Consider the following 25,281-nt stretch of genomic DNA (forward strand, 5'->3'; position numbering starts at 1 on the left):
TAGACCACCAGGGAAGTTCTTGTCATTGTCTTTTGAAAGTTTGATTATAATGTGTCTCATTGTGGGTCTTTTTGAGTTCAACTTACTTGGATTTTGTTGAGATTCTTGGATGTTTATATCATTATTTCATCGAATTTGGGACATTTTCAGTCATTATTTCTTCAAATATTGTCTCTCTCTTTCTCCCTTCCTTCTGGGACTTCCATGATGTGCATACTGGTGTGCTTGATGGTGTCCAACAGGTCCCTTATGTTCTGTTCACTTTCTTCAATCTTTTTTCTTTCTGTTCCTTTAATTTCTGCTGTGTAATTTATTTTCATTTGAGTGTTTTCATTTCACAGTTCTTTGGTTTTAGTATTTTCTAGTTAACCTGTTGCTGCTATTATCACATATGTATAATTTTTATATACTTGTGTATATAATATGCACAAATATACATATAAACATATCAGTTTACTCATGTTTTGTCTTCACAAAAGTTTTTTGGTCATTTGATAACACCAGTCAATTAGTGGTGAAGTTGTAAGGAGTGAGACTTACACATTTCTAGTGAAAGTATAAATTTTGATGCACTTTGAAGAGAAATACCTAATGAAGTTAGAAATGTGCATATCCTACAACCAGGAAGTCCACTTCTAGGTGGTATGTTCTAAAGAAACCCCTATACATGTGTATAAAGAGACATGTACAAAGGATGTTATTGTAACATCATAATAGTGAAAAAGCAATATCTAACTGTTTCTGAGTAGAAGAGTGAACAAACTAGTTTGTTGTTACAATGGAATACTGTATTATCATAAAAATATGAATCCACATATGGATACATGGATAAATATTTAAAACAATATTAAGTGAAAAAAATAAGTTGCTGAAACTTGCAAAAGTGTTGATATTGTCTGTGTGAATTTTCAAAACAAAATTATGTTACATATTGTTCATGGGTCTACATATATAGTTAAAAGCACAAAAAACATGTATGAGAATGAAACACACCAGAGAATGATATAGAACAATTTCAACATAGTATTGGTGAGGGAGGGAACATAGTATTGGCGAGGGAGGGAAGGGATAAGATATGGACTTGTGATTTCATTTCTTCTCTAAAAGGAGAGAAACTGAAGGAAATTTGGCAAAATGCAATAAGCTATGTAATTTCAGTAGTAATTTAAATTGTGAGTGTTATGTTTTTTCTGTGTACAGTTGACCCTTGAACAATTTGGGAGTTAGGGGTGCCAACCCTGGGCAGTTGAAAATCCACATATAACTTTACAGTCAACCCTTCCTTTCCATAGTTCCCATCTGTGGATTCAGCCAACCGCTGATGGTGTAGTGCTTTAGTACATATTTATTGAAAAGAACCCATGTATAAGTGGACTCAGTTTAAAACTGTCTTGTTCAAGGGTCGACTGTATTTAAAATGTTTCAAATTTTAAAAAATTAATATGAAAATTAATAAATCCTGTTTCTGTGTTTAGCTTGAATCTCAACTAGAGAAAAAAGAACAACAATTTAAAGAACAAGAAAAGACAATATCCATGTTGCAGCAAGATATAATATGTAAACAACATCACCTTGAATCACTAGACAGACTCTTGACGGAAAGCAAAGGGGTAAAATCATCTTTATAAAAGTGCTGTTTAAAGGCTGACCAATATTTTAAGTTTATGTTTCTTTAACATACCTTTAATTCTAGTCAAATCAATTGTTTAACAACCTGTTACTAATGCTAAAATATTTATACACGTACGTATATTTTTGCTACCAATCTGTATGTTTTCAGGAAATGGAAAAGGAAAATATGAAGAAAGATGAAGCTTTGAAAACATTACAGAACCAGGTATCTGAAGAAACAATCAAGGCTAGTATGCTAATACTTTATAATTTTTTTTTCTTTTTATTTATTTTTTTTCTTAATGGAGACATTCCTGTGGCTTTTTAGTTTTCTCTATAAATTGTAAAAAAAAGTTTACATAAAAATAAAGTGGTAAAAATTTTACCTAAGTCAATGAACTTAGTTTCTTTAAGTAGTATATTTTTCATTGTGAATTATGATCTTAATTATTTGATAGTTGATAATCTAGTCTATAGATTATCTAACTTCTTTTCTTTTTATAATACCTTAAGAAAGATTTTTTTAACAAAAAATGTGTTTTTTAAACTGTAGCTACTTACTAACATTACCAGTAAAAAAATTAACAAAGGAAGTGAAGAGAGATGAAACTACAAACAATAGTTTTGCTTCTTTTTACTAGTTCTGCTATATGATTAAATAGGGAATAAATCCAGAATTTTTGGGTAAAATACAGTTTTGTGGCCAGGATAACCTTATGGTTAAAAGTATGGGCTTTGAAGCTAAACTGACTTAGGTTTTAGTTCTGGCTTCAGTGTACTTATTAACTGTAACCTTGGCTAGGTTATTTAAACTCTGAACGTTAATTTCTTCATCAGTAAAATAGGGATCACAATGCCCTAGAAGAGGTTGGGTTTGAGGATTAAATGAAATGAGGTACATAAAATACTTAACACATACTAAGTTACTCAGAGTTTGCTAAGTAATTACCATATATTCAGTGTATTCTTCTTTGCATTTTTAGTGCTAAAAATAGCTTCAAATATGCTGTGACCTTCATTCTGTTATATATGGATTAAATTAAAGGATATTTAAAAAATCCAATGTTATTTACTTTTTGCCTAGTACTCTGTTTTTCATCCATTTCGTGACCATGTATACCCTCGTAAACCCAATTATATGTTTATCCATAACTTTCCTACAGTATTCTCCAGAACTTTTAACATTTAATGCCATGTCAGTTCATTTCCTCATGTAAAAATAACCTCTAAGATCATTAATATTTAAAAAATCATTATTGTACAAAGGTTGTAGGCATGATATAATTTCATTAAAAAAAATCCATCTTGCCACTTAACTCCTGTTTTTCATTAAATTACCTAACACATCTAGCCAGTCATCTGGTAAGTTATTTTCATTTGTTAATAATCAGATATGAGACAGGAAGGAAATCAGCTAAAGAATGAATTATGATGTTAGGTTTTATTCCTTTGGTACCTTTAGTAGATTTGCTTTCATTGAAGCTATACTAAATGATTCTTTTCTTTCTTTCTTTTTCTTTTTTTTTTTTTTCTTTGAGATGCACTGTGCGGTCTGTGGGATCTTAGTTCCCTGCCAGGGGTGGAACCTGGGCCCTCAGCAGTGAAAGCACCAAGTCCTAACCAGTTGACTGCCAGGGAATTCCCTAAATGATTCTAACATATCAAATAGAAGTTTGAAGTATATTTCTCTTTTCTTGATTATGTCATTACCACCTTCTTTCTTGACTTTTGGCCATGTCCTTTTGCATGCCTCAATTTGTTCTTTGCATAAAAATTTTGAAATTTTCTATCTGCAGGAGAGTTATAAGGATCTATAAGTTTAAACTTATATCGCTTATAGAAGTATGATAATGATAGCTGGAAGACTGATGGGAAGTTTATGAACTGGTAACAAAAAACCCAATAAATTAAAGCAATTATGTTAGCTGCTATTAAATAGAAAATTGAGAATGTACTTATTAGTGATTTCATTTGTTTATTTTATTTGTTTTGCTTTGGTTTTATTTTCCACTCTAGATTTTTGTGTGTGTTTTATTTCCCCAAAGAAAGTTAAAGTTATAAGTAGAAAAAAAAATAAAAAAGACTAGCTTAGGTGCTTCTGTTGAAAGTAGGTAGCGTAGAGCCCCTATGTGGTTGCTTCCAGAATATGCCCCCGAGGAGGTTCTTTGGTTTAGCAGAGCAGTGTCTTTGTTTTGATTCTATTCATTCATGTACATATATATACATGTATATTTATGAGTGGTTTGTACACAGTGAATGATGTTTATTTGTATGAGATTTAGAGTCTCAAGCTCTTTGTTCAAATGAGAAATCCAACAGAGTAGTAGATGTTTTGGTTTTTATTATTTATTAGTTTTAATTAATTTATTTTTAATTAAGTTTTATTATGAAAACTTTCAAACCTACAAAATGAAAGACTAGTACAGAGAACAGCTGTGTCCTTTCATTTAGATTTACTGTCTTTTAAACTCTAACCATACTCACTTCATCTCTCTGCACACACAGGCACATGCCTTCTTGCACATGCACCCACCCAGTCCCACCGCCACTCACACATTTCCTTTTTGCTAGTCCACCTGTGAGAAGGTTGCAGATGTCATGATACTTTACACCCTTAATACTTAAACTTGGGTCTCATGTGTATAGAAACTTTCTCCTACCTGATTACACCATCTCTATACACCACAGAAAGTCAACATTAATTCAGTAACACTATTCAACATACTGTCCATACTGAAAATTTCCCAATTATTTAAAAATGTTCTTAATAATCTTGCTACTCAAAGCATGGTCTAGCAGCATCACTATCACCCGGGAACTTGTTTGACTTGCAGAATATCTGACCTACTGAACAGAGCTGGGACTAAAGTGAAGCAAGGGAGTGCCTCTGGCATACAATTTAAGGAGACATTTATTCTCCGGGTTGTACAAGTGAAGGGTAGGCATTTGCATGATCCTGAGAGTGAGTACCTCCTTAAACTTTGAGCCCTAAAACCTCCTTTGTCTCACCCTAGACCTGGCTCTGGTTCTGAATTAAGGTGTCCAGGTGATCTGTGTGAACATTAAATTGTGAGAAACACTACTTTAGCTTGTTCCTTTTCTTTCCCCAATTTAGAATGCAGTCATAATTCATGTTTTGCTTTTGGCTTTTTAGATTCCCCTAAACTCACTGTCTCCTATTGTTCACAACACTGAATCTTTGGAAAAGTCTAGGTCAACCATAATAGCACACACACCACAACTGTGGATTATACTGTGGGTTATACAGTGTCCTTCCCACTGCTTCACATCAGGAGGCACATAATTTCACATCACCCCATTATTGGCTTTGCCTATCTTGACACCTATTATTTAAGGTGGTTACTGCCAGATCTCCCTATTTTAAGGGCATAATTTTTCCTTTATAATTAATAAGCAATACATAGGGTGATTCTTTGAGGCCATGTTCAAAGACCTGTCCCTCAACAAACTAATGACCAATGGTTTTAACATCTAGTGATGAATCTTGCCTGATTGAGTTTTTACGTTGTTAATTTTTATCACATGTGATGTTCTGACGGTCATAGATTTTTTTTTTTCTGTGTGTGGAAGATGATACAAGTACCAATGCTTATTCTCATGCTTAATAAAGAAAACCTGTAAATATTTATACCTCTCATAAAAGACTTTAAAAATTATTATTAGGGTAACAGTTTATTAACAAAGATAATTAATCAAAATTATAAGCTTTTTAACTGTTAATGGTTATATTCACAGGCTATAGGGACGGGCTTTGAAAACTGTGTCTTTCAGTTGTGTCTCTTTTTAGAAATAAGAGTTGCAAAGATAATTTCATGATGTAGAATAGTATCTGGAAGAGGGAACATTTTTCTTTTTCTCCTTATCTTGTTGAAATTTCTTTCACACTTTCATGACTACTTACTAGAATGCTATTAGCGTTGAGGAAAGAAAAAAAATACTCCCGAGAAGCTCAGAAATACAATAAGGAAAAGAAAGGAACAAGACAAGAATGAATCTTATTAACAGATGGGATGTGGAGCATGTGTGCAAATTCTGAAAAATTTTACTGAATTTGAGTTGCTCTTTGCTCATTCGCTCTTTAATGTTGAGGTAGCGTGAAGCATTTGCAGCTTTATGAACACTTGAACCAAGTTACATTGCTGCCTTTCTGGAAATGTTTTCACTGATTCAGAGCAAAAGCAGCCTTCTCCGTCTTACCTAAGTTTGTTTTTCATTAGCCGACAAAAACATTTCATTTTCTTAGTGACTTCAGCGTATTCAGAATATTCGCACTATAGCATTTTTAACACAATACTCCAGTTTGTACTCACTTTATTATTTTTCTTGATCAAGGGAACTTAAGGAATAGGTTTAAATACTGCTTACCTTTTTAGGTAAATGTTTCAGGGTGTCTGGCCTGCAGGTCCTTGACAATTGGCCCCAGTCTATCTTGCTAATCCCACCCTTCCAGTACCCATCTCTTACAAATTCATGGTTTTGGTACCCTAAGCTCCTGCCAACTTCTTACCATTCCTTTTCACAGTGCCTTGTCTCTGAATGTACTCCCCTCTTCCTAGAATGCCCTTCTTCACTTGTTCATGTCCATTTATTCTTCAGGACTCCAGGCACTGGTTTCCTCTTTGGTTTCCTAGTTTGCAGTAATAATTAGTTTTCTAAATAAATCTCTTCTTTAATAGCATTTTATATCCTAAGTTGGACTGTATATTCACTGGTTGAAGCAGTGAGGTAACATTAGGAGATAACGCTGTAAAATATTGAGCATATAATAAGCACTCATTAGTACTGGTTGATTTTCCTTTTTTGCTTTTTTTCTGCTTAGGTCAGACAACTAGATTCAGCATTGGAAATTTGTAAGGAAGAACTTGCTTTGCATTTGAACCAATTGGAAGGAAATAAAGAAAAGTTTGAAAAACAGCTAAAGAAGAAATCTGAAGAAGTAAATTAACATTTCCTTTAAATATAGCATATTTTTCAAGTGATTTCTTTTTGAGATATTGTTTATTTTCAAGATACTTTAAAAGTACATTTTTATATAGCTGATATAAAAAAAATTTTCCAGTAAAACGTAAACTCCAATTTTATATTCTTTTTTAAAAAAATAAATTTATTTATTTATTTATGGCTGTGTTGGGTCTTCGTTGCTGCTTATGGACTTTCTCTAGTTGAGGAGAGTGGGGGCTACTCTTCATTGCAGTGCGCGGGCTTCTCATTGCAGTGGCTTCTCTTGTTGCAGAGCATGGGCTCTAGGTGTGCAGGCTTCAGCAGTTGTGGCATGCGGCCTCAGTAGATGTGGTGCACGGGCTCCAGAGTGCAGGCTCAGTAGTTGTGGTGCACGGGCTTAGCTGCTCTGCGGCATGTGGGATCTTCCCAGACCAGGGATCGAACCCATGTCCCCTGAATTCACAGGCGGATTCCCAACCACTGTGCCACCAGGAAAGTCCCCAATTTTATATACTTTAAGAAACAAACATCATATGACATATAAAACACAAAATATGACACCTTAAAATTCTAATTCTATTACCTATTTTTAGGGAATCAGGAGATTATTGTTGATCACAGAGTAATTCTAATATAAAATGATTAACACTTGGAATATTGTTTTAGATTTAGAGGTATAAAATTCTTCAAAATTTTTCCATTTTGTTTTTTCTTCCTGTATTTGAAGGATTGAGAATTAGGTTTATAAATTCAACTTTCTTTATTGAGAAGAGTTTCTCAGATACTAGATAGAAGACTTTTCTTGAATTATCTTATTCATCTCTGTATGCTCATTGTCAACCACTTTGCTTTCAACATAATAGGTAGTCACTAAATATTTGCTGAAAGGAATAATCTTAATGAAGAATTCCTTTATTTCTTTGTTAGAATTTATAATATATATATTTAAACCTTCACTTCATGTTTAGAAATAATCAACAAATCGGACTTCCCTGGTGGCACAGTGGTTAAGAATCTGCCTGCGCATGCAGGGGACACGGGTTCGAGCCCTAGTCCAGGAAGATCCCACATGCCACAGAGCAGCTAAGCCCATGCGCCACAACTACTGAGCCTGCGCTCTAGAGCCTGCGAATCACAACTACTGAGCCTGTGTTCGACAACTACTGAAGCCCACACACTTAGAGCCTGTGCTCCGCAACAGGAGAAGCCACCGCGATGAGAAGCTTGTGCACCGCAACGAAGAGTAGCCCTCGCTCGCTGGAACTAGAGAAAGCCTGGGCACAGCAACAAAGACCCAACACAACCAAAGATAAAAAATAAATAAAATTAAAAAAAAAAAACCAAAAACGTTTCTTTAAAAAAAAAAAAAATAGTGAACAAATCTTCATCAAAGATGCATCACAGGGCTTCCCTGGTGGCGCAGTGGTTGAGAGTCCCCCTGCCGATGCAAGGGACATGGGTTCATGCCCTGGTCTGGGACGATCCCACATGCCGCGGAGCGGCCAGGCCCGTGAACCATGGCCGCTGAGCCTGCGCGTCCGGAGCCTGTGCTCCGCAACGGGAGAGGCCACAACGGTGAGAGGCCCGCGTACCGCAAAAAAAAAAAAAAAAAAAAAAAGCATCACATAATTATATAACTTCAGAGGTTAAAACAAAAACTTTGTATTTTATATGGACCTGTCTTCTTCCTTCTACTTCCCCTCATGAAGGTTTTTATAGCATCTTTCACAGGTGGGCATATATTTCTGTATTCCAATATATGGAAATTAAACCACCTAAACTATAGATACTTATACTTTTTAGAATAGGAGTGTGATTTTTTTTTCCAGCGGGATCTTCTTTAAACCATTATTTAGGCATTTTTATTTACTTATTTTTTGGCCGCACCCTGCAGCATGCGGGATCTTAATTCCCTGACCAGGGATCAAACCGATGCCGCCTGCAGTGGGAGCTCAGAGTCTTAACCACTGGACTGCCAGGAAAGTCCCTATTTAGGCATTTAAAATCTATAGCCCTCACTGCACTCCAGCATAAATGGACTTGGCAGAGATGGAATCTGGAGACAGGCAGTGTTTGTAATCAGAGAGTTTGTTGAGTTTTAGAATTTGTATTCTTAGAAATAGCATCAGAGACTTGGGTGAATAAGAGGCATTTACCCAAAATGAACTTAGAACTTTTTTCAGAATAGCAGGAAGTATAAACCTAGGCTGGAACTGAATTAGAAATCAGAAATGGTAGTCATGTTTGTACAACAATACTAGAGAAAAAGTAAGTAAGTAAATTAGAAAGATTTGCAGCCCTTTTATTGCTGATGAATTATTAGCTCAACTGCATGTGCATTGGCTTACTTACTTAAAAGATCATCTTTCACTTCTTCTTGTGTGTTGATAAGAAACATGGAGAAAAATCCAATTACTCTTTACCTTTTTTTTTTTTAGGTACCAATCCATACACTTATTTAGTTTTGGCTTATTTGTCTTTAGAGCAAATTATAATATCTTACAGAGAAAACTCTTTCTAACACTGGTTAATAGAATTAATATCTTATAACAGCAGAGTTATGAGATTTTCATCATATGTAGCTAGGTTTTAGAAAATATGATTTAATTCATAGTGCATCCATTCTGTTAGTAATACGTGATGTTATAAAGATATTTTACCAAATCAGTAGGCAGTCCCGAATCACATACTAGCTGAATAATTAAATGGCCCCAGAGCATATAGATAGAAAGCCAGCTGAAAGAACTACATGTTGATAATCCACCACACAAAGCTAATAAATATGCCCCTGAGTTTTTGCCTCAGGCAAATATTCTTTTCCATATGTTGAAATAAATAAATTTATGATGAAAATAATAGTGACTTGGGGGTCCTGAATTATTTTGAAAATATTTTAATTTGTATTAAAATGCTTTAAAAAGTGATAATGTATGTGTTCATGCAGAATTACATTGTCAACATGATAGAAGAAAATAAACACAAAATAGATGTGAATAAGCCAAAACATTTTCTGCGTAAAGCATTTATTCAGCACGATCAGTCATTTTATTGATAAATGCCTTTATTCAAATTGATGGACTTAAATTTTGCAAAGTTGGCATTGTGTCAGTAACTTTTCTGGGTTATATTTTATTTTTTAGTAATAATCATGAGAGCGTTTTTGGATATACATTAATATTAGATAAAGCTAATTGTAAAGTAGATATTATAATGTAAATTCTACTTTCTTCTTGACTTTAATTATAAAATAATGAATTCTTTAGGAAAAGTTTATTCTCTGAATATGATAATAACTTAGTAGAGAATATAATGTCAAAACTATTTGTCTTATATTTACTTTTAAAGTCAAGTGGAAGTTAAAGGGTAGTAGAGTGAAATGCCAGTATAAATTAGATAGATGTAGGTTAATTTTTGTGAATTAATATTTGTGATACAACTAATATGTTAGATACTTGAGTATTTTTAATGGAAATTATTTTGCTAGTGACTAGATTACTAAAATAAATTTTTTAATTGTTCTTATGTGGTATGACTTTCTTAGTGTTTTGGTTAGGCTTTATCTTTTTTCTAATAGTTTGTCTTATTTTAATACTTTGTCCATTTTTTTTTTTGATTAGGAAAGTAAGTATAAGACAGCATGTTCCAGTAAACAAAGAATAGTATATAAACTTATAGGCAAGTCCGTTCTATATAAAGTAAACTACAGCAGAGCTGTGATCTGTAGTTTTCTCAGGAGCTAGCAGGAAAAACAAAACAGGTGTCACTGATACCTATTTACACTAAATAAATTATTTTCATACAGACAACATTAAGTAAAATAGATTAGCATTAAAAAGAATTATAATAATATTAGAAATTGGATAGTTGCCTCTTATATGTAAGGTTCTCTAAGTTTACAGTGTCATCATATAATGAAGAAGTTTGAAATTTAAGAGCTTCTTATCATAAGCAAAGGCTATTTGGCCCCTAAGCCTTTCATGATGCTGCTGAATATTCCACTGCTGTATAATTAGAAAAAACCAAGTCAGGATTCTTCTTCACTGTTTCTTAGGAGTTTAAAAATACTTTCTTCTGGGTTGATATTTATTAGAAAGATTGTTTGCTTTAAAGGGATGGGTTTATTTTCCTTCATTTTAAAAAGTTATTACATAAGCAACAATAAGAAATCTTTTGAAGAAGATTTACTTACAATTCACTCTAATACTAATACTCTCTAATACTTTTCACTTTTCTATTTGCCTGAGTGTTTTTCATATTAATGAAATGTGGGATTTTTTTTTCACTTTATTTTGTAAAATTTATTTGTCACTGTCCTTTAAATTATGATTTTTTTTTTTTTTTTTGGCCATGCCATGTGGCTTGCAGGATCTCAGTTCCCCAGCCAGGGATTGAACCTGGGCCACTAGGCCACCACTGAACTCCCTAAACTGTGATTTTAAATGGTTGCATCTTTTTTTTTTTTTTTTTGCGGTACGCGGGCCTCTGACTGTTGTGGCCTCTCCCATTGCGGAGCACAGGCTCCGGACGTGCAGGCTTAGCGGCCATGGCTCATGGGCCAAGCTGCTCCACGGCATGTGGGATCCTCCTGGACCGGGGCACGAACCCGCGTCCCTGACATTGGCAGGCAGACCCTCAATCACTGTGCACCAGGGAAGCCCTAAATGGTTGCATCTTTTAAAATCAGATTTATATATCATCATTTAGTAAACCTTCCCCTTACTTTAGGAACAGGTAACAAATATTATGAAATATATATGAAATTATGCTGTATTATTTATAGAATTTTAAAATGATTTGGCACTTTTTAGTATTTGGATTTCTTGGACAAAGGGCATTTTTTTTCCTTCTTAATAGGTTCTCCCAGATAACTCCAAAGGTTTCATTTAAAGCAATTTGGGGGATCAGCATATTCAAGTCCTAAATATTTGGAGTGAATAAGTGCAATTTCTTAGTTGGTATTGTTTTCCTGTATGTTTTTTGGAGCGTGAATATTCAAGAGTGCTTGCTGGGATATTATTTTACAAACAATGGCAATAATAGCAACAATAATGTACTAAATAGCACCTAACATTTATACAGTGTTTTCATGGTTATGGTTTATTATCAATAAGAGAAAAAGATATATCAAATGGAGTGTGAAGAAATCCATGGCTTCCTATATTTTCTCCCTTGTTCTGGGAGAAGTCACGCAGAATAAGCTCCTTTTTGTAGCAGTGAAATGTGGCAACATTTATGCAGTACTTCTGCCCAGGGAAGCCTGCTTATGACTCAAAGTTCAAGGTTTTTTATTGGGGGCTGGTCACATAAGAACAGCCATAAGTATCAGAATTCCAAACTCCTAGAAGGAAAGCATGATTTGGTGCCCTAGCCATGGAAAAGTCTCATCACTTAAGGAATATTTCAAAAGCCACATTCCCAGACATCATCCAAGAACCAACCCTATTAACAGGCCCTTCTAACATACCTCCCCATCAGAAAAATGAGCCCTGCCCTTCCACATAATAAATTATAGCTGTGAATACAATTGTCCCATATGACAAGTGAGGGTAATTATCTAATAAGGTAGACAACATTGACATTTTATTGCTTTTTATTTGAAATATGTCATTATAATGAGAAATGTGTATATTTGTTAGGTATATTGTTTACAGAAAGAGCTGAAGATTAAAAATCACAGTCTTCAAGAGACTACTGAGCAAAATGTTATTCTGCAGCATACTCTTCAACAACAGCAGCAAATGTTACAACAAGAGACATTTAGAAATGGAGAGCTAGAAGACATTCAAACTAAACTTGAAAAACAGGTATATATTATTGGGCAAAATGGTTTTATGAAATAGAAATTTTTTTAAATTGATAATAGATTTTTTTGCTAGTTATGTAAATTGCTGTTTAACCTCAAAGATACCATATTATAAGAAATATTCTAAATTAACATTGTAAAATGTATAAAGTTTTATTCCAATGTAATGTGATCTGTAATACCGTGGGCACATTTTTGTCACTCTATCCAACTTAGTTATAATTTAGTCTTCTTTATTCAGTTTTTCCTTTTTGGACCTGAATATAATACCTATCTGAATCATTATAGCTTTCAATTTCTTCATTTTGGATCAGGAGATGTGTGATAATCCCTAAAGAAATGCCAAGCAATGCACTAAAAGAAAAATCCCAAAGGAAACTACTCATTTTAAAAAATAAGTTATTACTCCAAAGAAAGAATCCTAGGAAATTTTATTCTAGAATCGAATCTTTTCTCTTTCATTCATTACCAAATTCATCTGAATTATTCTGACAGATATTTCACATTTTTTGTTTTGTTTTCCTCTCATCACACTTTACAGAAAAGTATAAATTAGAAAATGATAGTTCCCAGTAACCTCACTACACCTCACTTTTTGTCATTTGTATGACTTTTTAATCTATGTATTCTAACTTCATCCTCAGCCTCTCCAGTGGAACTAAAGAATCTCTTCTCTGCACATTCAAATATATCAGGCAGGTATTCTGTATTTTCTTTTTTAGAGACATCTGTCCTGTGGCTCTCCATCCCTTTTGTTTAAGTCTAGACCTACTGTTTGCTATGCCTGTTGTACAGCTTCATCCTGAGGCATTTCTTCATCTCATCTGTTATTTGATTCCCACTTTCTAAATCCCTTGTCAGTGACTCCAGTTTTTGTAAGATTGATTATAATTCTTGTTCTTTCTGAAATTGTTTTCATTTCTATAAGGGTCTTACGGTTTTCTTCTGAGTTTTTTTTTCCTTAAGTCTATCAATTCCTTTGTATTTTTCATTTGGTTATTTTATTTCTTCATGATCTTTGTTTTAAGAGATTTTTATGTCTTGTTTAATTTATTTGAGGGTCTAAAAAGTTTATATCTAAAAATTCCTTCAGTATTTGGAATAAATTTTCCAGCATATATTTTTTCTACTTTTTATTCATGTTCGTGTTGGATTTATTCAGATTGTTATCTTTAGATTCTTTCTGCTTATGAGTGTGCCATTTAATCAAACACAGAATGGGTAGATTTTCCATAGTTCCCTTTCCTTTTTACCTGGGTACTATTTTAATTTTATATTTGGAACTTAAGTTGGGGGTGTGGATATTAATGACTTATAATCTGTACTTAGTTCTTCAATGAGAGGTTTTAGAAGAGCAGGGAGGATATCAAAGTCATTAGCCAGATATTAACTTTGAGATCACAGTCATGTAAATGTTCATTGAAAATATGAAGTGGGACTTCCCTGGTGGCACAGTGGTTAAGAATCCACCTGCCAATGCAGGGGACATGGCTTCGATCCCTGGTATGGGAAGATCCCACATTCCACAGAGCAACTAAGTCCGTGCGCCACAACTACCAATCCTGTGCTCTAGAGCCCACAAGCCACAACTGCTGATGCCTATGTGCCCTAGAGTCTGCGCGCCGCAACAAGGAGCCCACGTGCCGCAACTACTGAAGCTTGTGTGCTCTAGGGCCCACTGCTGCAACTACTGAGCCCACATGCTGCAACTACTGAAGGCTGCACGCCTAGAGCCCGTGCTCCGCAACAAGAGAAGCCACTTCAATGAGAAGCCCGTGCACCGCAACGAAGAGTAGCCCCCGCTCGCTGCCATTAGAGAAAGCCTGCGTGCAGCAACGAAGACCCAATGCAGCCAAAAAAAAAAATTGAAAAAAAAAAAATGAAGTGGCTGAGGTTAACTAGGGAGAGAACATAGAGTGAGGGGTGAGATGCCTGACTTTGACAGAGCTCTGAAGGATACAGTACCTGGAAGCCAAAGTAAGTATTTCATGACTTAAAGGATGATAATTGGTGTCATGGGCTGCTGCAATCAGTGTCAAGTAAATTGAAAGTTGAAAAATGTCCATTGGAATTAGCTGCATGGAAGCCATTGGTGACACAGTGTAGTTTCTGTACAGTGTCTAGATTGCTATGGGTTGAGGAATGAATGAGAAAGTGAGAAAAATGATACAACAAGCATAGAAAAAATCTGAGAAGTTGGGCTATAAAGAGGAGGAAAGAAATGGTGGTAGTCGGAAGGAGGTAGAGGTGTGGAGGAAAGTTTTTTATGATAGGAAGGTCTTGAACATGTTTAAATGCTAATATAAAGAAACCAGAAGAGGGCTTCCCTGGTGGCGCAGTTGTTGAGAGTCCGCCTGCCGATGCAGGGGACACGGGTTCGTGCCCCGGTCCGGGAAGATCCCACATGCCGCGGAGCGACTGGGCCCGGGAGCCATAGCCGCTGAGCCTGCGCATCCGGAGCCTGTGCTCCGCAACGGGAGAAGCCACAACAGTGGGAAGCCCGCATACCGCAAAAAAAAAAAAAAAAAGAAACCAGAAGAAAGAGAGATTGAAGATATAGCAGAGAGTAGAGGTAGTAGTATGAGGTTCCTTAAAAAGTGGATTGGAGTTGAATCCAGAACGCCTATGAAGCAGTTTGACTTACATAGGAGGAAGAATACCTCCTGCAATGTAGTAAAACAGGAGGAATGAATAGGAGCAAATGCAAGTTGTAACGTTTGAGGGCAGATGGGAATTCTAGGAATTGGTATGAGCCAATTTGTGAAGAAGGAGAGAAACATAGTTTGACAAGAGCAGAAAGAGCATTTCAGATGAGGATGATGAAAAGAGGAACATTTACCATTATTCTGTACAATTCTTTTAAGTCCTATTTTAGTGTTATGATGTGGTCACTTCTATAAGTATGTGTGTGAATGAAATATCTTTCTTATTAAAAATTGTTTTGCTTTCATATTTTCAAAACGTTGTTTCTCGGTCTATACTTTGATTTTTGTAATAACATCTTGAAACTGATAGGCTAGGCTACAAATTTATATAAATATTTTTCTTCTGAAAAATGTTGAACTGTGTTTGAATTTAAAATACTTAACTGAAAATTGCTTTACAAGGTATCAAAACTTGAACAAGAGCTTCAGAAACAAAGGGAAAGTTCAGCTGAAAAGTTGAGAAAAATGGAGGAAAAATGTGAAGCAGCCACATATGAAGCAGATTTAAAAAGGCAAAAAGTTATTGAACTTACTGGTACTGCCAGGTAAAATGAATATGTTAGTTTATATTTGTCTTCCTGCTTTAACATCAGTCACATTTGAGTTTCACTATCAGATAATGTTCAGTGAAGTGTTTGCTTGAGGAATTAATTTCTCTACGGTGTGTGTTCCTATAGCATTGTTTGCACCTCCCTCATATCCCTCATGCCTTTTAGTATTATAAGTTAATATCCTTTTCTCTCCTACTATATTGTAGTTCCTTAAGGCCAAGATAATATATGGTTTAATTTAAGGGTCCTCCCACAACAATCAGCATAGTTCCTTGTACCTCATAGGCACTCAGCAACTGTTTTATTAACTTGAATTGTGAAAGTGTCAGGCAAAGATGTACTCATATAGAGGAATTTTTCATGGATTCTAATTGTTTATGGGAGGGAGTAAATTAATAGAAGAAAACAGTGGTCTCAACATTGACTGAACATTAAAATCACCCAAGGAGCTTTAAAAAGTACTGATGTCTAGGTCCTACCTCTAAAGATCCTGATTTAATGTGGCTGGGCTGTGCTAAGAAATCAATAGTTATTTGGTCAAGAAAGGGAATTATGAGCTGAAAGTTATACCTAGCTTCCCCAGACCTCTTATACTTTGTCGACAAGAGTTGACATAATTAATAATAAACTCTTAATTAGCCCACCATTCTACCAACAGGAATAAGAGTTAACTTATGCATTTGAACTTAAACCACAACATCCTCAGACTCCCTCCCCCGCTCTGACAGGAATAAAGGTAGGGCCTTTGTGCTTTGAGTAGCAACTTGCTTACCCAGATATCCTCAACTCTGTCAGTGGGGTCAAGAAGATATCCTATGTTTAAGACTAAGACCACAGTTCTTCAGACCTTCTTTCTGCCATTGATATTTGTCTATCCACTAACACAGCCTCACCACCAGTGTGTACCTTAATTCCACAAAAACTAATCAACATTGTAACTTTATCTTTGCTTGTGCCAGATTCCCCAGAAGCATCAGATTTCCAGGCGTTAGATTTACCCTCATCTCTCTTACTAAGTCCCAAAAACCTCCTCATGTATTTTCTTTCCTTTTCCCACCGCATCTGAACTTGTGAAAGATTTCCACTTTATCCTCTGGAATTTACAGTCCATCCTGAAAGACATTCCCTATATTCTCTATCTCTTCTTTTCTCTTGCTGTAACAGAAATGTGACTGTCCCCTGAGGACATTGCTTCTTCCCCTGCAGCTCTCTAAAGTAAAAACTTTTCCCCATAGTTCTTGTACCACAGGATTGAGATGGGAAATAGTATGACATACACCATGAACCTCATGTCATCAGATCATATCATCCCTCGTTGTTGCTGACACCTACAGGCCACCTGACTTACATAGCTCTTTCCAACACTACTCCTGTCTTTATTCTTGGGGATTTCAATATACATCTATCTAGCTGATCCTCAGCCACTCACTCACATTATTTATCCTAGATCTTATCGTTTCTAATATCTCCATTATTTCAACATAATCTGAATACTATGCATCTACCTCTATATTATTACCTCATTCCCTTTAATATCCCCAATTCAACAATTCTTTGATGTAACTAGGACCTCTGATCTATCAGTTCTACCACTGTCTCATTCCCTAATGCCCTTTCTCCTCTCTTTACCTAGCTTAAATTCTAATTAATCATTAAAATCACTGATTTACATAAACCCACAACTCCTTTACCTCTCTCTTACTTTGTGTACACAGAACTAAAAATCCAACTCAGACTAATTCATGCTTGCATCTTTACAGAGGCTGGAGAAAAATATAACGACACTGACCAGTCTTACTTTATACCCATAACTTCAAAACCTTAGGCATTTTCTTAATGCTGTCTGTCTGACAATCATAATGTTACTTACTCTTGTAGAGGACTCTTTTACACCTTTGCCTTTTCTTTCAAAACTCTAACAACCCCTCCCCAATCCTTGCTCTCACTGATGATCTTGCTTTTGTTTCACTAAGAAAATTGAAATAACTGCTTCTTTCTTTTCTTACTCCCACCCTTTGACTTCTAGACAAAAACTCTTCTTAATTATAGCTAATAGGCACATTCAGTGGGTAAAATAAGTTCTAATTACTAGTAGGAAGCTTATGAACTAGATGAATAAACTTCATAAGAAAGATATATCTAGTTCCAAGATCTTCTCTTCATGAAGCAGGGTTTTTCTCTGTTCCAACTATTGCTTCTTTCACTTCTGAAACTATAATTTATAAAACTGTTTTTCTCTCCCAAAAGGGTTTAGAGTTAAAATATATCTGTTATATATCTCTGTGGATCTGTTTTAAAATTAAAATATCTCAGGGATTTTCCTGGTGGTCCAGTGGTTAAGACCTCGCCTTCCAGTGCAGGGAGTGCGGGTTCATCCCTTGTCACGGAGCTAAGATCCCACATGCCTCGCGGCCAAAAAGCCAAAACATAAAACAGAAGCAATATTGTAACAAATTCAATAAAGACTTTAAAAATGGTCCACATCAAAAACAACAATCTTAAAAAAAAAATTAAAATATCTCCAAATAGAAAGAAAACAAATACATTGAGCACCTTTTGTGTGCCAGGTAGTGTACTAGGTAAATACATCATATAGTTGTGTTTAGTGGCATGTAATTGGTACAGAATTACAATCTATTAGTTGGAGCATTTTTAACAATATAATAGGTGATTTAAGATTCTGACTAGACATTTTTTTTATACAGCAGGTTTTTAATTAGTTATCCATTTTATACATATTAGTATATATATGTCATATATGGTATATATATGTCAGTCCCAATCCCAATCTCCCAATTCATCCCACGATGACTAGACATTTTGCTGATATTTGTCTTTATATAACTTGCAGACTTTGTTCAGTCAGAGATAAGTTAGTTGATTTTTAAGTTTCCAAATTATTATTTATTTTATTTTTTGTTTTTAATTAGGCAAGTAAAACTTGAGATGGATCACTACAAAGAAGAACTGTATAAAATGGAAAAAGAAATAAAGCACCTAAAACGAGATGGAGAAAATAAAGCAATGCATCTCTCTCAGTTAGACATGATATTAGAACAGACAAAGACAGAACTAGATAAGAAAACAAACGCTGGTAAGCAACAGGTTAGCTCAGCTTAGCTGCCTGCATTTGTATATTTAAAGAAATGGAATAAAGTGAGAATTTGAGATGACGGGGAAGGGACAATCAGTGGTATTTTGCCTCTTATAGATGAATAAAATTGGATATTCTTAATTATAATTGCTTACAAATTTCTGAATAACAAGTAGTTTATATATATAATTCTAAAATTATTCTCTGCTTTTAACAGTGAAGGAGTTAGAAAAGTTACAGCACCACACTGAAACTGAACTAACAGAAGCCTTGCAGAAACGGGAAGTACTAGAGACTGAACTACAAAATGCTCATGGAGAATTAAAGAGTACTTTAAGACAACTCCAGGAATTGAGAGATGTTCTACAGAAGGCTCAGTTATCATTAGAGGAAAAATACACTGCTATAACGGATCTCACAGCTGAACTTAGGTGAGTTAAATACTAAAAAATGATATCACAGTTACAGGTACTTCACTTTATTACCCTTAGTCCTTGGGTCATACTATAGAGTTTGTTGTTGAATTCTAGATGTCCAAACTTCTCAACTGCCTTTAGCTCACTGTGTCTCATCCTAGGCAGTTCATCCTATGCTCCATCTCACTAATATAGCTGTTGCTGTTGGCTAATACTTCCATCCTTGTTCTTTGGACCATTTTACATTGGCCCTCTCCTGTATCCCACAGTGATAAAAAATGGTTGGACCAGCATACAGCACTGATTAATAGAAAAATAATATTAACAATAACAATGTTGTTCTTTGTGTTAAGCCCTAATTTTGTGCCAGGACTATGGCAGGGACTTCATATATGATCTCAATCATTTCTTTACAACAAACCTATGAGTTGCTTATTATCACCTTTTTATGCTTGAGAAAACTGAGGCTTGAGAAAATTAAGTAAAATGCCCAAAGTCAGATAGTAGGGTCCAGAGAGGGGAGTGAAACACAGTCTGTCCAACTCTAAAGTCTGGTTTCTTAGATTAGCAGCAATAGCATAAAATGCTGTTCCAGTACACATCTGTGGTGAGTAGGGGTGGAGAGCCAGACTGGAGCCAAAGTGTAGGAAATGGATTCTGAAAAGGAAAACAGACCAGGATGTGAAATGTGTAATGAAAGAACAGGATAGAGAGAAGCAAGGTGACCCAGAATCTTAGATATTGTAACCTTTGGTTCAGAGCAGGACCCCTTCTCTTTTCTACCCACAAATTCATTCTTGGTAAATTTCACATAGCTTTAAATACTATGTGTCAGAGACTTCCAAACCCATATCTCTAGAAAGACCTCTTCTCCAAACTCCAGACTCATATCTAATGACCTACTTGTTATCTCCACTGACGTATTTTAAAGAGGCATCTTAAACGTGGCTAAAACAATTCATTTTTTTTACTCATAACCCTGCCCTTCCTCCATCTCATTATTATGGAGTTGCTTAAACCAGAAATCTATAAGATTATTTTTATCTCTTTCCCTCCCTTTTTTCATCCAGTCTATTAGCAAGTCATGTCAACTTTATTTCTAAAACATATTCTGAAGTCTATTGATTTCTTATTTTTTCTACTACCACCTTAGCACAAGCCATCATCATCTCTCACCTGGTCTGTTGCTCTGGCTTCCCACCTGGTCTACCAGCTTAAATTCTTGACCTTCCCCACAATTCATTCTCCACAGAATTGATTTAAGTTTATGATTCAAAACATAAATCAGATCATATTGCTTCCCTACTTAATCTTCTAATGGCTTCCCAAAAGATTCAGAATAATAACCAAGCTCCTTGGGAAATGTAAATCAAAACCACAATGAGATACCACTTCAATCCGACTAAGATGGCCATAATAAAAACAAACAAAAAAAATCCAAGCAGAAGGGCTTCCCTGGTGGCGCAGTGGTTGAGAGTCCGCCTGTCCGTGCCCTGGTCCGGGAAGATCCCACATGCCACGGAGCGGCTGGGCCCATGAGCCATGGCCGCTAAGCCTGCGCGTCCAGGGCCTGTGCTCCGCAACGGTAGAGGCCACAACAGTGAGAGGCCCGTATACCCCCCACACACACAAAAATCCAAGCAGAAAATAACAAATGGTAAACTAAAAAGGTTACAGCCTCTGTGGAAAACAGTGTGGCAGTTCCTCAATAATTTAAACATACATTAACCATATAACTCAGTAATTCCACTCCTAGGTAAGTACCCAAAAGAATTGAAAACAGGTGTTCAAACAAAACTTTTGCACAAATGTTCATAGTACAGCTATTCCCAATAACCAGTAAGTGGAAACGACCCAGCTGTACACTGATAGTTGTAAATGGATAAACACAGTATGGTGTATCCATACAAGGAATATTAATCAGCCGTGAAAAGGAATAGAGTACTGAAACATGCTACAACATGGATGAACCTTGAAAATATTATGCTAAATGAAAGAAACCACATATATGTTGCATAATTCCATTTATATGAAATATCCAGAATTAGCAAATCCATAGAGATAGAAAGCAGATTAATTGTTGCCAGGGACTGGGGGAAGGGAGAATGGAAAAAACTGCTAATGGATATGGGGTTTCCATTCAGAATGATGAAAAAGTACTGGAAATAGTGGTAATGGTTACACAACATTGTGAATGTACTTAGTGTAACTGCATTGTACACTTTAAAGTGGTTAAAATGGTAGATCTTATGTTATATGTATTTTACCACAATCGAAAAAAAAAAAATACAAGCTCCTTTTCCTGTAATACAAAGCCCAAGGTTCCTGCCTACTTCTCTGGCCTCATTTCATATTGTTCTGCTTGCTCCTGGCTTTTTTATTGTACTTAAAGTTTACCAAGTTTTTTCCCACCTTAGAACTTCTGTCATAGCTGTTTCTTTGGCCTGAAATAATGGTTGTGTGGCCAGCTTCTTCATACCCTTCACATTACCTCAAAGCGCCCTTCCCTGACCACCTATTCTAATATAGCCTCCCAGTCACGATCTCATCACTATATTTGATGTTCTAACATAGCACTTTATATTATATTTTTCATGTTGAGTTGTTTATTATTTATAGTCCATCTCTTGACCTAGTAGAATGTAAGCTCTATGTAATGAACAACATCTATCCTGTTGCCTATTAATTCCACTGTACATAGAACCTTGACATATAAGAAACATCCAATAAATATTTGCTAAATGATTAAGGGAATGAATGGATAAAAGAAGTAAAACAAAACTTAAAATTCTAGCTAGTAGCTGAATTTTGGAAGCGCAGCTATTCATATAGACAGCAATTAGAGCTATCTTTAGAATTCATTTCATATTACTTTTAGAACATAAGTTTAGCCTTGTATGAACTCTTCAGGCTTTTAGGAGAACAGTAAACATCTCATTAAAGAAGTTCAGAATCTGCTTTTTAAAGCAGCACCTTTATTATATTGTTTCATATTTAAGATTGGAAAATCATATGAAGATTCAAGATCAACAACATTTTCATCCTTTGTGATATCAGAACTTAGAGTTTGAAATTAAAATTCTCTGATCAGAGGCTTCAGAGTGATATAAATATTAAAATTGTATCATTTTAAGCATTTTTATATATAAAATTATTCATAAGTTAGTGTTTTAAGAGGGCTAGAATTTATAAAAATACATTAAAAAATACATTTAAAATATTTCTATATTAGACTTCAATACTTCACTAAATGTAAGGTGTCATTTTGAGTAAAATTTGCATAAGAAATACAGTGGTCGTTTACTGAGCTTTGGATATCAGGGACATCAATCATGAGATAAATGCCTCGTTCAACTATAGTGAACTCACAGCTATTATATATAAAAGACTTGCAGGGGCTTCCCTGCTGGTGCAGTGGTTGGGAGTCCGCCTGCCAATGCAGGGAACGTGGGTTCGTGCCCCGGTCCGGGAGGATCCCACATGTGGAGCGGCTGGGCTGCTGGGCCTGCGCGTCCGGAGCCTGTGCTCCGCGATTGGAGAGGCCACAACTGTGAGAGGCCCGCATAACGCAAAAAAAAAAAAAAAACAAAAAAAAAGACTTGCAAACACTCCTTTGATCTATAGATGAAAAAGTATAGATATATTTTAAAAATTCTTATACTGATTCAATCTTATTCCCTGGTAATGCTTTTAACATTTAGCTTAAATTGTCTCCAATAGTAGAATCTGAGAAAGCCAGAGATAAACCCATGCATATATGTCACCTTATCTTTGATAAAGGAGGCAAGAATATACAGTGGAGAAAAGACAGCCTCTTCAATAACTGGTGCTGGGAAAACTGGACAGGTACATGTAAAAGTATGAAATTAGAACACTCTCTAACACCATACACAAAAATAAACTCAAAATGGATTAAAGACCTAAATGGTAAGGCCAGACACTATCAAACTCTTAGAGGAAAACATAGGCAGAACACTCTATGACATAAATCACAGCAAGATCCTTTTTGACCCACCTCCTAGAGAAATGGAAATAAAAACAAAAATAGATAGGACCTAATGAAACTTAAAAGCTTTTGCACAGCAAAGGAAACCATAAACAAGACAAAAAGACAACGTTCAGAATGGGAGAAAATACTTGCAAATGAAGCAACTGACAAAGGATTAATCTCCAAAATTTACAAGCAGCTCATGCAGCTCAATATCAAAAAAACAACCCAATCCAAAAATGGGCAGAAGACCTAAATAGACATTTCTCCAAAGAAGATATACAGATTGCCAGCAAACACATGAAAGAATGCTCAACATCATTAATCATTAGAGAAATGCAAATCAAAATTACAATGAAATATCATCTCACATGGGTTCAGAATGGCCATCATCAAAAAATCTGTAAACAATAAATGCTGGAGAGGGGGTGGAAAAAAGGGAACCCTCTTGCACTGTTGGTGGGAATGTAAATTGATACAGCCACTATGGAGAAGAGTATGGAGGTTCCTTAAAAAACTGCAAATAGAACTACCATATGACCCAGCAATCCCACTACTGGGCATATACCCTGAGAAAACCATCATTCAAAAAGAGTCATGTACCAAAATGTTCATTGCAGCTCTATTTACAATAGCCAGGACATGGAAGCAACCTAAGTGTCCATCAACACATGAATGGATAAAGAAGATGTGGCACATATATACAATGGAATATTACTCAGCCATAAAAAGAAACAAAATTGAGTTATTTGTAGTGAGGTGAAGGGACCTGGAGTCTGTCATGCAGAGTGAAGTAAGTCAGAAAGAGAAAAACAAATACCGTATGCTAACACATATATATAGAATCTAAGGGGGAAAAAAAGGTCATGAAGAACCTAGGGGCAAGACGGGAATAAAGACAGACCTACTACAGAATGGACTTGAGGATATGGGGAGGGGGAAGGGTAAGCTGTGACAAAGTGAGAGAGTGGCATGGACATATATACACTACCAAATGTAAAATAGATAGCTAGTGGGAAGTAGCCGCATAGCACAGGGATATCAGCTCTGTGGTTTGTGACCACCTAGATGGGTGGGATAGGGAGGGTGGGAGGGAGGGAGACGCAAGAGGGAAGAGATATGGGAACATATGTATATGTATAACTGAGTCACTTTGTTATAAAGCAGAAGCTAACACACCATTGTAAAGCAATTATACTCCAATAAAGATGTTTTTAAAAAATTCCCATAAGAAATACAGTGGTCCTTTACTGAGCTTTGGATATCAGGGACATCAATCATGAGATAAATGCCTCGTTCAGTTATAGTGAACTCACAGCTATTATATATAAGACTTTCAAACACTCCTTTGATCTATAGATGAAAAAATATAGATATATTTTTAAAATTCTTATACTGATTCAATCTTATTCCCTGGTAGTGCTTTTAACATTTAGCTTAAATTGTCTCCAATAGTAGAATCTGAGTTAACTTTTGCCTTTTTAGAACACTCTGTTAAAGTAGTTGAATTGATATCAGTCATTTTCTTTATACATTATTCCTTTAATGTGAGCTCTCAATCTGAAATAGTTGAATATATCCTGTCACTTTTAACTTACAGGAAAGGTAACCCACTTGATTTAATTTTTTTGAAACTATAATATTCCTATTTATTTGCTTAGATCTTTTTCACTTTGTTAAATTTCAGGGAATGCAAGATGGAGATTGAAGACAAAAAGCAAGAACTCCTTGAAATGGATCAGGCACTTAAGGAGAGAAATTGGGAGCTAAAGCAAAGAGCAGCTCAAGTTGGTTTTCTTAACTATATATATATATATATATTTTTAACTATATTTTAATGAAATTTTCTGTTAAAATACAATCGCACAAGGTTTCAGAGGTCCCCTCTTTTTGGCAAAATAGACATTTTTATAGCTTTTTTAAAAAAATTCATTTATTTTGGTGTGTTAGGTCTTTGTTGCTATGACCGGGCTTTCTCTACTCTTCATTGCTGTGTGTGCGCTTCTCATTGAGGTGGCTTCTCGTTGCAGAGCACGGGCTCTAGGCATGTGGGCTTCAGTTGTGGTGCATGGGCTCAGTAGTTGTGGCTCGCGGGCTCTAGAGCGCAGGCTCAGTAGTTGTGGCTCGTGGGCTTAGTTGCTGCGCAGCATG

General features: G+C 35.5%; 1 protein-coding gene across 1 annotated transcript in view; it reads left to right on the forward strand.

The window, feature by feature from the left end:
- Positions 1–25,281, forward strand: part of CCDC18 (coiled-coil domain containing 18) — a gene marked incomplete at its 5' end in the record, with an annotated part of 115,835 nt that overhangs the window by 50,601 nt on the left and 39,953 nt on the right. The window contains 8 exons of the mRNA XM_079913536.1: positions 1,476–1,610; positions 1,781–1,858; positions 6,452–6,568; positions 12,210–12,377; positions 15,484–15,626; positions 18,563–18,726; positions 18,944–19,157; positions 24,818–24,917. Coding sequence (XP_079769662.1) covers positions 1,476–1,610; positions 1,781–1,858; positions 6,452–6,568; positions 12,210–12,377; positions 15,484–15,626; positions 18,563–18,726; positions 18,944–19,157; positions 24,818–24,917 — 1,119 coding nt within the window. The remainder of the gene's footprint in view (positions 1–1,475; positions 1,611–1,780; positions 1,859–6,451; positions 6,569–12,209; positions 12,378–15,483; positions 15,627–18,562; positions 18,727–18,943; positions 19,158–24,817; positions 24,918–25,281) is intronic.

The sequence above is a fragment of the Stenella coeruleoalba genome, assembly GCF_951394435.1.
Source record: "Stenella coeruleoalba genome assembly, chromosome: 1".
Classification (NCBI taxonomy): domain Eukaryota; kingdom Metazoa; phylum Chordata; class Mammalia; order Artiodactyla; family Delphinidae; genus Stenella; species Stenella coeruleoalba.